The 11,879-nt window shown below is 47.4% G+C and overlaps 1 protein-coding gene across 1 annotated transcript in view; it reads left to right on the top strand.

Annotated features, from left to right (window-relative positions):
• T265_09389 (hypothetical protein) overlaps positions 1–11,879 on the top strand; it is a gene marked incomplete at both ends in the record, with an annotated part of 68,298 nt that overhangs the window by 37,535 nt on the left and 18,884 nt on the right. Inside the window, 4 exons of the mRNA XM_009175433.1 lie at positions 656–742; positions 802–939; positions 6,927–7,353; positions 7,390–7,754. Of these exons, the coding sequence (XP_009173697.1) occupies positions 656–742; positions 802–939; positions 6,927–7,353; positions 7,390–7,754 (1,017 nt within the window). The remainder of the gene's footprint in view (positions 1–655; positions 743–801; positions 940–6,926; positions 7,354–7,389; positions 7,755–11,879) is intronic.

The raw sequence follows: 11,879 nt of genomic DNA, 5'->3' as shown, positions 1-11,879 counted from the left end.
GGGGGGGGGGGGGGCGTAGGTTGACTTCACGTAAAGGATATAACCTTGGCTAACATATTCCAAAATCCCATACTGTCAATAAAATGAAGTTATTTGACGGATGGTATCGGTATCTCAATGACAAAGGGACAACTGGTACCGACGCCTATTGTCGTGTCGCGACGTTCATACCAATTGGTGGCTCGGAGCAGGTTTCTTTTTTGTGTCTTCTCACCAATCCTACTGCTACATTGGTGCCAAAGGCTCGTGTGCAGTAAGTACCATACAGGATGTCTGTTCGGTTATTCCAATTCGGACACCAGCTACGAACTACCGAAAACTTTTGCTTGACGTTTTGCTGCTCATCCACCGGCTGCTGCTAGGTGATTGCTCAGTGATTGCCTTTCCAAGTATTCTTTGTTTTCCGATAAAGTGCATAATTCCTGTCGCGGATCGCCACTGGTTTCACTGAGCAGTTTCCCAAATTTGCTTCAATTATGCCGTGACTGTACACATACCCCATGCTAGTGGTGCACGGGTGTAAATTGTATTCTGGTCGGTACACTCTGAGCTTACCCACTCCTGCTTTTCTGACCTGGACAACGGTCCTTCACAGTATTCCTTGATCCAGTCGTTTAGACCAGATGAGTGCTCGTTTTCATCATTTCTCCACCAGGTAAAACGACAAGCCGCTCACGAACAGGAACGTCTGGCAAGCATGGCGTACGACAAACAAATGGAGTCACTCGCCACGAAAACTCAGGTGAGAACACCGGGACTCTTTTGTGGACTAGCCGCCCTTTTTACCCGTGTCCCGTTTAGGAAGGTAAACCAACATCCAGTCTTTTGGATCTACACCAGAAAAAGCTAAAGGATAAGGAAAGGAAGGAGGCGAAAAAGGCCAAAAAAGAAGCGAAGAAGTCGAAAAAGGAATCTAAGAAATGCAAACACAAGTCAAAGGTAGGTGATGGTAGTGGACAGTCCTTCAAAACTGTTTTTTCTGTTCCCTCAGCACAAGAAACATAAATCTTCGCCGCCGCCGAACGAACCAACCAGACGACCGTTTGATCGTGACAAGGATTTGAAATTGTCGTACCTAAGCAGTGCTGCTCGGAATGCATTGATTCAGCGATCGAAGGAATTGTCTGGTAGATTTGGACATGGATCACAACAGTTTTTGTAAAATACTGAAAAACAAATGTAAATAAATCGTATAACCATATTCTACCGGGTTTTGTGTTTTTCACATTTTCACATTTTTCATGTCACACTGTTTCTCTCAACTCAGCACCGACATCCTCAGTAGCAGCATCAAATCAGGAATTTCTTGGAGGTTTTACCCGCGTTTTTAGACCAACGCACTGCCTCAAAAGAGAACAAGTCAAAGCTGGGATTTGGGTGCTTTAGCGAGAGTGATAATTAACACGTCATCTACGTGGACACAATGCTGGAGAATCTGTTTTCTCACCGACCGGAGAAAGTGTGTCCACATCTTTTTCGCTGCCCTTCAGCATTAGAAAAAAATCTCTCTTAGCTGTTACACCTCCCGGTGCCTAGCTGCCATGCTACCCGAAGGAAGGGCTATGATACCGCCAGGTTACTTAAGGCCTAGACAGGGAAATTGGAGAGGCAGAGGTCGGGTTCGAACCACGGACCTTCCTCTGGTCAGTAAATCTGGGCCCTAACCACTTGAGCCATCTCGCATTAGAGGTATGATCGGAATTTGAACTCTACGTCTCAAATGACTGATACCTATGCGACTAGCATGTAGACGGGAAAGATAATCACAGGCTTACAAAACAATCACGATAGACTTCTTGCCCACTCGCAGTGGGCAACATCTGGACTAACGGTTTAACATTGCCGAGCATTTAAACTGCCCCAACTTTGTATACGTGCAAATCGTGTTATCTGTGCAAATGATTTTAGCAAAAGCAGCATACAATGAAGATGAGCGCTACGATGTTTTGGCTGACCCGATTGAATTTACACTCCAATTCCACGACGTAAACTGGGAGATCATTGATTAGTTGAATGTGAAATCCTTGAGTTTTAAAATGATACATCTGACCTAAGCACAATAGGATCTACAAGAATTCTGCTTGTTTTGTGTCGACATGTAAGTATACCTCGGGCTTCCTCCATCGTCAGCCGTGAAAATCGCATGTCGCAGTTGTGTTCGCCAATAATCTGAGAAGTTGCCGGTGGATAGCTACTCAGCGCACGTAGTAGTTGATGTGATTGGTGCGCGAATCCAGGATTTTCAGTGCATCTGTTATCGAGGAGCTTGGGAGCTATGCAGCATGCGCCCCATTGGACCAGAGACTGAGCCAGGTCTGACAATGTCTCCAACCAGTAATGTGTCCCGTCTGGGGGCACCCATCCACAATGACCAGTGCAGCTCGTTCTCGCCCTTTTCTGGCTTGTACGTGAAAGTCGGTCGACTGGCGTATAGAGTATGTAACAAGCCACCACATCCTATCGCGTACCATTCGACGTACTTCAGAACTACTGATCCAAAGTTCTTTCTAGACTCGAATAATGCTCCAAAGACATTGATGTTCAAACACTGAAAAGTTTTCATGTCCTCACCGCATCGCATCATTTCAAACTCGACCACAGCCACTCAAGCGGATGTCACGCCTATGCCACAGGTGATGTAGCCTAACAAAAGTTGCTCCGACCTTGCTATCCGGATTGGAAATATCGCCTTTGTATGAACTGCAATGAACCCGATGCACTGCTTTGGCACTTTTGGACATTCGAATGGAAGTCCACCATTTCTTGGACTGTCATTAGGTGAAACCAAGCTCCCTGTAGCATGCTCGTAAGTGTACTTCACTCTGACCACAGTTCAGCAATGTTAAGTGTAACTGCTGAACGTGAAAAATGTTTTTCTACATCTGCAATCGTTTGGAACAAAGCCGAAAACCCAGAATCACGGATTTCAATGCTGATTTTACTGTCGAGGACTGATGATGATGTACCTTTAAATCCAGAATGGCTATTGTCGCTGGTCGATTCCCACAATTCTAACTAAGTGTTCGCCATTACGGGTGTTACCCTTCCCAGACCCTCCTTTCTTATTGCCTATTCAAGCTGTCCGTGTTGATGCACCGTCTTACAGTTAAACTCCTCACAAGTATGTTGGACGGGATAACTCAACAGTTTGTAAGTTCACAGTAGGCTGCATACTTTGTTCGACTGACCTAGGCTGTGGAAACGCGTGACGGGTGCATTTCGGTATGGCACATGTGCAACGGCCCAATTTGTTGATCTTGTTAAAGCACATTCGGCCTTGATAAACGGAATACGCGGAAGCCAACTGAGGCCACTCCGGAGTAACACTCGGTGCATACGTACACTCCATTTTTCTTAGTATATGGCGATTTCAGTAGTCCTCTGCGGCGAGATGGCTCAGTGGTTAGAGCGCGAATTTACTGACTGGAAGTCTGCCTCTCGACTTCCCCTGTCTAGGCTTGGGCTACCTGGCAGTATCTCAACCCTCGTGCTCCCTTCAGGTGGCATGGCAACTAGGCACCGAAAGGTTGTTACAGCCGGACGATTATTATTAATTTTTCACTGCCTTCCACACTTGTGCACCTCGCAGCTTGAAGCCCATTACAACCTACTCACTTCCTGTAAACGCGCTGTTGTTGTTGTGTTGTTCATTGGTTGCCGGAACGATGCGAACGCGACTATTGTTCGGTTGACAGCCACGCTCAATGAATGTAGTGCTAAATAGGGTACGCGCTGAGGTGTTTGTGCATCCACCTGAATAGGAGACGGCAATCCTAAAACTATCCACATGCCCAGTTAGTTAGTTGGTGACCATTAATCATCAGTTTCAATGGTACAGACGAATAGTTGAGCCCCCCAATGCGTGCAAAAGTTCACCTGGTGTTCGGAGGCCAGCCACACCCACTAACCGAACATCATATCAATTGGACATATGTGTCGCGTCCGGGTTACTGACAATACGAAGGCGTCTTGATTGATCAGAATGTCAGCCAGTCTGGATCGAGGATACATGGCTTGGCGCTTCTCGCCCCCTCACGGGGATTCTATCGCGATCTTGTGGAACACTCTGTGATTACCATATAAATACGGTTGTAATAATCTTCCCTTGTCTCCATAAAGGGCTGTCTGAAGCTACCGTGCCTTTTGAGCGGAGCAGGAAGCCAAGATCCGACACACAGCATGACACAACACCTGGTGAACCGCACACAGGAGGCTTATTCTAGGCACACATTCAGCTAGCCAGCGCTAATCATCCTTCAACTCATCATCATCATCATTGCCAGCTGTGATTTGGGGAGGTGGGGCAGAAAGCGGCGCATTGGAGGCGGGAGCTGACATAGTTGATGCGTGAACACAGGGTTTTCAGTAGACTTTTAAGTGGGGGATTGAGGAGGGGGCTATGCATTGAAGGCAATAGCTGGGACGCAAAAACTCCATTGAGGGCGCGACTGGACCATGTTTGAAAATATCTCTCACCATTGATGTGTCCCGTTTCGGGGTCTCCATCCAGGAAGACGGCTATGACCAGCGCAGCTGAGTTTGTTGGCAATGGCTTTTACACTCCGCTGCCAAGTCATTGTTTGACCTCCTTAACTCGTTTCAAGCCTTCGCGTGGTTGTGCAGAAGGAACGCTTCGAAGAAGTCGGTTTGCTGGCATACGGAGGACGTGGCCAATCCAGCGCAACCTCTGCAGAGTTATTAGTTCATCCATTGTAGCTGAGTTATTTCTTCCGAAAACTGTTCGACAATGCTTCGAAGGCATCGATGGTCAAACACTGAAAATCTTTTGACGTCCATTGACGGACAAACTGATATCACGCCTACGCCACAGATGACGCAGGTTCACCAAAGCTGCTATGGCTTTCCTGATCCTCCGAGACCACCGGGACTCATACAGCTGCCCAGGTAAACAAATATGTCCACTGTCTCAACCGGCTCATCCGCAAGCATGAGGTTAGGTTCCGAGCCCTCCCAGCCCTACAGCAGCACTTTACCCTTTTCAGGTGTGAAGCGCATGTCAAACCGTGAGGTAGGATTACTTAGACTATTTCATATTGTTTGCATTATCACGGGGTCAGATCCAAGAAGGGCTGTGTCGTCTGCGTACTCGATATCTGTGAGCGGACACCGAGGGAGCACTTCGACCCCACGGGCATTAGAGGCTGGTAGTGAGTCTTCCATGACCGTATCAATGACGAAGTTGAAGATGAAAGGTGAAAGAGGACAGCCCTGTCGGACACCACTTGATGTGGTGAACTCAGGAGAAAGCTTCCCGTAGATCTTCACACGGCCGCTGGAGTTGGCGTACAGCGCCTTAATGAGGGTCAAGAATTTATGGGGGACACCTTTGCTCCACAGACACTGCCATAATGCTTGACGGTCCACAGAGTCAAAGGCAGCTTTCAGATCAAGAAACAACCATTGTTGGTTGCTGGAAGCAGTGTCGCTGTTCCAGAATCTGTCGGAGGGTGAAGATATGATCGATGCAACCTCTTGCAGGACGGAACCCAGCTTGGTTTTCACGGATCTGTCTTTCTCTCTGTTCAATCAGCCTTCGAAGGATAAGGCCAGAGAGCATCTTCGATGCCACAGCTAACAGGTTGATGCCACGGTGGTTTTCACACAGCGTTCGCGTACTCTTTTTGAAGATAGAGATAGACATGCCCCGTTCTGCAGGCATGTTCTCTTTCTCTCATGATACCAATAAGCTTTATCAGATGGGATTTTCCGCTTTCTCTGAAGAGGGCTGGAGCAGTGACCCACTGTATGGTCAAAACCTGTAACTATCTTTGGCATTAATGCGAAACTCTCCTCCCAGTTTGGGAACAGCCTACCTGTTGAACCTAGTGGTTCCCGCCCCGGGTACACCTGAACTGCATTAGGCCGAATGCATTCACACGTTTGTTAAAAGCCTTGATTCAACTTTATTCCGTTCACGTAACGATCACCGTAAAATCCAGCTATCTGCTTATTTCAGAGGTTAAGAAGGATAGAGGCGAGATGGCTCAAGCGGTTAGAGCGCGAATTTACTGACCGGAGGAAGGTCCGTGGTTCGAACCCGACCTCTCCCTCTCGACTTCCCCTGTCTGGACTTGGGCGACCTGGCATTATACCAGCCCTCGTGTTTCCTTCGGGTGGCACGACAGCTAGGCACCGAAGGGGTGTTACAGCTGAACGATTTTTTAAGAGGGATATGTGAACCTACTTCATCCATCGATGGGGTCACCTCGTACTCACTGATGGCCGATCAATTTTGTACGAACAGCACGAGCCCGGCCGCAGTCGCTGTAGCTCCAGGTTGTGCCTCCAACGATCCCATTGCATCCTGGAATCTTCTGCTCTCTGGCTTGAAGTTGAGCTCACAAATTCCAGTTCTTACCCTTCCCTCCATATCATCCTATTTCGTGCTTCCAGTTTCCACACCTAACACATAGTCTGCTTAACGTCCTTGATTTTGTCCACACTTATTCAAGATAACCCATTAGCAGTCAAGTAAAGTCACCGATTCTGCACCAATTCGGTCGATCTCAAATTGGCTATTTTCTGACGTCATAGAAGCGGTCGACGATCGTCAGTTTCACAAATTTGCAGCTCCGATGCATGCGGGTCTTTCTTGACAACGAGTTTTGTTTGTAGTCACCATAGGTATTTTGGACACAGCCAAACAATTTGTAGTGATCGGACGGTGCCAGAAAACTAGGGCTGCGTTCGTCACAACATCATTACAAACACTATTGCTCATCATTGCCTCATCTTTTCCCGTCCTTTTCAGGCCCTTATGCCCTATCAACATAACCAGCTGTGAATGCAACCTAATGGATTTCCTACACCGTTCACTTAAAGATGTGTACGCATGCACTGCAACAGTCGCGTGCGAATGTCACTGCAAGGACCTCCTCGTTGAACAGTTGATCTTTTTCCTCCAGGATACTGGACTTTCTGCGAAAATTTCCCCTTTTTCCAGCTTGGACTCGTGTCAATTTCCTTCCCGAGATGAACTATGCCTCCCTGTTCCGAGTTCTCACCCTGTATTCAGTCTGCTGAAATTATTCTTGCAAGCATGTCACAGTGTGAATGATGATATAAACACATTTCTATGTACCCTTTGTGGCGATCCTGACATTCTGAACGCCGTGGGCTGTCCCACTTCATCAGTCCTTTATGAGCTTCAGTCCTCTATTTCTTCAGTCATACTCCCCGTGCCCGTCAGAACTCACATTGAAGTGCTTCTGGAATTGTATTTAGGCCTTGAACTGGAAGCAGCCGAGGCAGATCGGGGCGATTCTAACGTGTTCTCCTCCGTACTCTCCGTCGAGTTAGACGAAGCTAAAACTGAACTACTCCAAATGGGGCGTAAGTTGAATTGTCCGAACCAGTGGTTGACCCTAGCTACTCTCCTGCCTTCCGTCTGTTTCCGATTTGTCAAAGCTGCATTGACACACCGTATTAGAGCATTGTGTTTTGGAAACTACTCGGAACACTTTCTGGACCGAATTCTATTGTACAACAAAGACATTATACACAACCGATGGTTGTCCACTCTCTTTCCGTCGGTTTCCTCCGGTTCTCACAAACAATTATCGTCACAGCTGTCAGATGAATTAATCTACCAGCTTTTGTTCGAGGTTCGCAAGCCCGATATATTTTCACTCATCATCGAATTCCCAGACTCCGTCCCGGCGTTGCTTGACTTGGGCAAGTGTCTCGACCATGTCTCTTTCCGCCAAGATCTCATCACCCATTTGACGGAAGGGGTAAGTAAATTGGTTTAGCGTTAGTTTTGACCATACTACTCAATTTCCCCAAGAGCCCTCAAGCGGGAATTTTTTTTGTACTTCTCTCAGTGCTTTTGCAATGAATGTCTCCTTTGTATAAAAACATCTCAAGGCCGTTTGACAATTTCATCTGTGACCTTGACCCTGTTTCGATTGCTGCAAAAGATCATGTGGACCGAAACCAACCTATTCGAAACAAGGTACAACATATGATAGCTCTGAACTGACAGGGGATGAGCTCAGTCAAGAACCTGTAGGTCCGTTGTTCACACCGGCAAGACGATCCAGATAGTGCATCCTAACAGAGCATAGTGGTCGGAAAATTGTAAACGGATTGATTGCAATGGTCCGATGTGGCTCGAGAATGATTTTTTCATGCACTTGTTACTTTTCGGTTCGGTTCAGACCAACCCCCCTGAAAGCAATCTCTCAAAGTTGAAAACAATTTGGGTGTTTCTGAATGTTTTTTCCCTATAAATTATAGGCGCTGTCTAGTGTCCGAGTATTGCAATACCCCTGCGAGTGAAGAGCATCCTATAAGAAGTGCACGCATGCATTTTCTGTCAATCGCTGCCCGGTTTTTGGTGCTCGAAGATGGGCTTCTCACAGGGCGGATCAGTTCATTCGCTTCCCACCTGTCTCGAATGCCTAGCTTGTTTTGAAAGTAAAAATAGTGTGGTATTGTCCGAAAGCTTAAACCCTGGTATCACTCTTCAATAAGGGGAAAGCGCTTTTTCTGGTCGAAGGACTTCGGTCCCGGTCCAACCAGACAGCCGAAACTCATCTGACTAATAACCTTAGTTGGGTCTCTGGTGATTCCTTCGGATAACGTGCTTTCCAGCTAAAGCTAGTCACCCTTTTTTCCTCGGACCGGTAGCTTTTGTATTCTCACTTTCCCAATGCAACCGTCTAGCTTGGTTTGTTCCGGCCGATTTCCGCAGAAGTGCTTTCTATTATTAATGATCTTGTAAAGGGACTCTTTTAGTGTTCTCGTTTTCCAGACAAAGTCATTATCGACAGCATGACATCAATGTTCAGCACTTCGCTGCCGTACAACCATAGTTTATTTGTGCGCCCTATTGGGGATAGAATAATAAATAATAATATAATAAATAAAATAATCGTTCAGCTATAGCGCCCTTTCGGTGCCTAGCTGCCATGCCACCCGAAGGATGCACGAGGGTCGGGATCCTGTCAGTTTGCCCAAACCTACACAGGGAAGTCGAGAGGCAGAGGTCGGGTTCGAACCACGAACCTTGCGGTCAGTAAATTATTGCTCTAACCACTTGAGAATAAAAGTGAATGGCGAGTGGACTTAGTGCCTACCACAATCATTCCGAGCTGCCTACACCTCCAGATACTTATTCAGGTAATCTGGATAGAAACCGACAACAAGAACAGCACTTCGCGTTTTCCAACCGCCGATATGGAGGACCAGGAGACTGTGTTGGTCAGACGCCTAACAATTGACTAACTTGGTATGAAGGGTTGGGTGTCGCATGGATACCCCCTGCAGTATATCTCAGTGGGTCTCCGACGCACATAAACCGTCACATCACCGTAAGGTCCAGTCTCTCCGCGACGGCTGTGGACACAGGTGACAAATCTGATGATATGCACGGTATGTACGATACCTCCATTTTCCTTGTGCCCACATTACGTCATTCAGTGGATCTTGGGACCACGAAATGCTTCATTTCTTACACACAATTTGAGGTGGAAGCCTAAATCTGAATAGCTTAACAGTGAGTGGCACTAAACTGCACTCGGATGGTGGTTCGAATCACTGGCTGGAGGAATTCGTCCGGCTTGGACGCTTGGACTAGTCAGGAATATGGATCCAGCAGCGAATCGTACTTCAGTAGCAGCTTAACGTCACTTGCCGGTGCCACTATCAGAGGCCGTTTCAGTTCATTTACTTCCCATTGATACGCACTTCCTACGTGTTTTGAACCTGGGTTCACTTCATGTCATCCCGCATCCTCGGCAGACCTTCAATTGACATAACACCGCAGTTTTCCGGGTGGATAGATCGATAGCCCATGTACACATCGGGCATGTTGGTTATCGCTGTCCAGTTTCGGGTAATCCGACATTCCCTTCAGCGTTTTTACGGGAGGGGAATAACGCCGTGCAAATGCTGCAGTTGAACAACCATCTGCCAGCTTTTTTATAGGACATTCGATCGGTCCGAAAAACCCAGATGGCGTTACGTTATTATCCACTTCATAGATGCTCTCCCTGTTGAGCCTATTCGTGAGGTTTTTTGAGAGTATGACATACGCAAAGTTTTCAAAGTTAGAAAAACCATTAGTAGACACTTGCTCCATTGTTCCAAGTGCTGAAACTAACAGCGTGCACAAAATCTGTTGTACGGATCGCAGTGCTAACCGAATAGAAGAGAAAAGCGGGCGACTGCAAGTGCGCGCTGCAGAACACGAAAAATCTTACTGGCTCTCCTAAAATTCGCTCGCAACTCAGCTATTGCTCTGCACGCCTTGCTGGAAAGCCACACTGTCCTATTTGACCAGGCTGGGCCAATTCACTAAGGCTTGACAGTCAGTTAGTTTATCAGCCATAAACCAAATACCAATGTCACGTTGGTTGCAGCGTTGGGGGGGGGGCGAGATGGCTCAAGTGGTTAGAGCACGAATTTACTGACCGATAGATCCGTGGTTCGAACCCGACCTCTGCGACTCGACTTCTCCTGTCTAGGCTTGGGCAAACTGACAGTATTCCAGCCCTCGTGCCTCCTTCGTGTGGCATGGCAGCTAGGCACTGAAAGGGTGCTACAGCTGAACGATTTTTTTGGCTCCAGCTGCTACATTTTCGAACACCGGAAGACAGGAGAACGCTGCAGATACGACCAGGCATTGGAATCCGCGATATGTTCAATTAGTCCGGCATCACGCCTGCACCATAGGTTTTGGAGGTTGGTGAAAGTTGCCCCGGGGTTCCTGATTCGAGGAGTAACTTCGTCTCCAGCGGTTCCCAGGTGAACACACCTATCTACCACATCGATTAGCTTGTCTGCAAGCATGAGGCTTGATCCCACCCCGTCTTGTCTCAGCACTACACACTCCGCAGGCTCGAAGTGCATGACAAACCGTGCGGGGAAAACTATTCAGGTCACTTAAAATGATCGCGAAACCGTGATGTGCGGAAGCCTTGGCAGTTCACATAGCCCATATGAGCCAATCAAAACAATAATCAGTGCTGTGGTTGAGACTTATAAACAACAGCCGATAGTTTGACTAGCTTGTCCTAGCTTCAACTTACACACACGTGGCTGTCACACTGTTTAACTGAATAGTCTACCGAAGGTTGATTGACCTTGATGATGATGATGACCGACCTTGATGATTTCGATTATCTTGCTGTTGATGGAAGTCAAGCGCGGTGATCGAAACGCTGAGTCATTACAAACATTGTTTATTGAATTTCTACCAATAATTAGGTAGGAGTGTAGTAGCTTGGCAAAATATCTCCGAAGAAGCGTTTGTTTTAATAACCGATGTGTACAAAATTATCGGTTAGACTTGGAAAGCCCAAAACTGGCGACCAACAGGCCGTGTAGAGCAAGCGTGAATATCATCGCAGATAGATTAAACGCATCTGGGGCAAGATGGATCAAGTGGTTGGAGCGCGAATCTACTGACCGGAAGGTCCTGGTTCGAACCCGATCTGTGCCACTCGACTTCCTCTGTCTAGGCTTGGGCGACCTGGCAATATCCCAGCCCCCATGCTTCCTTCGGGTAGCATAGCAGCCAAGCACCGGAAGGGTGGTACAGCTGAACGATCATCTGATCTTATCAGCCGTTCACAATGAAGTTCAAGTTCGAGACAGCCTTGTTGGCAGATGCATATACTGGACGAACAGAATCATTCTAAGGCACTAAAGCACTATCACATTCAGGGCAGTTTCCTGGTCGTTATTACGGTTCGTAGCATTTCCGTCCGCCTCGTCGTCGCGATAGGGGCTTGTGGACGAATTCACGCTGGCTGGATTTTTTATACGGGACTGCTGCTCCCCCAATCAGACGCAATAGGTTGATCTGTTTTGGAGCACTAAGTGCTGTTTGTTAGTCCCGTCAATGCCAAACA

This window comes from Opisthorchis viverrini (assembly GCF_000715545.1).
Source record: "Opisthorchis viverrini unplaced genomic scaffold opera_v5_272, whole genome shotgun sequence".
Taxonomy (NCBI): Eukaryota; Metazoa; Platyhelminthes; class Trematoda; order Opisthorchiida; family Opisthorchiidae; genus Opisthorchis; species Opisthorchis viverrini.
This window is presented reverse-complemented; position numbering and strand designations above follow the sequence as displayed.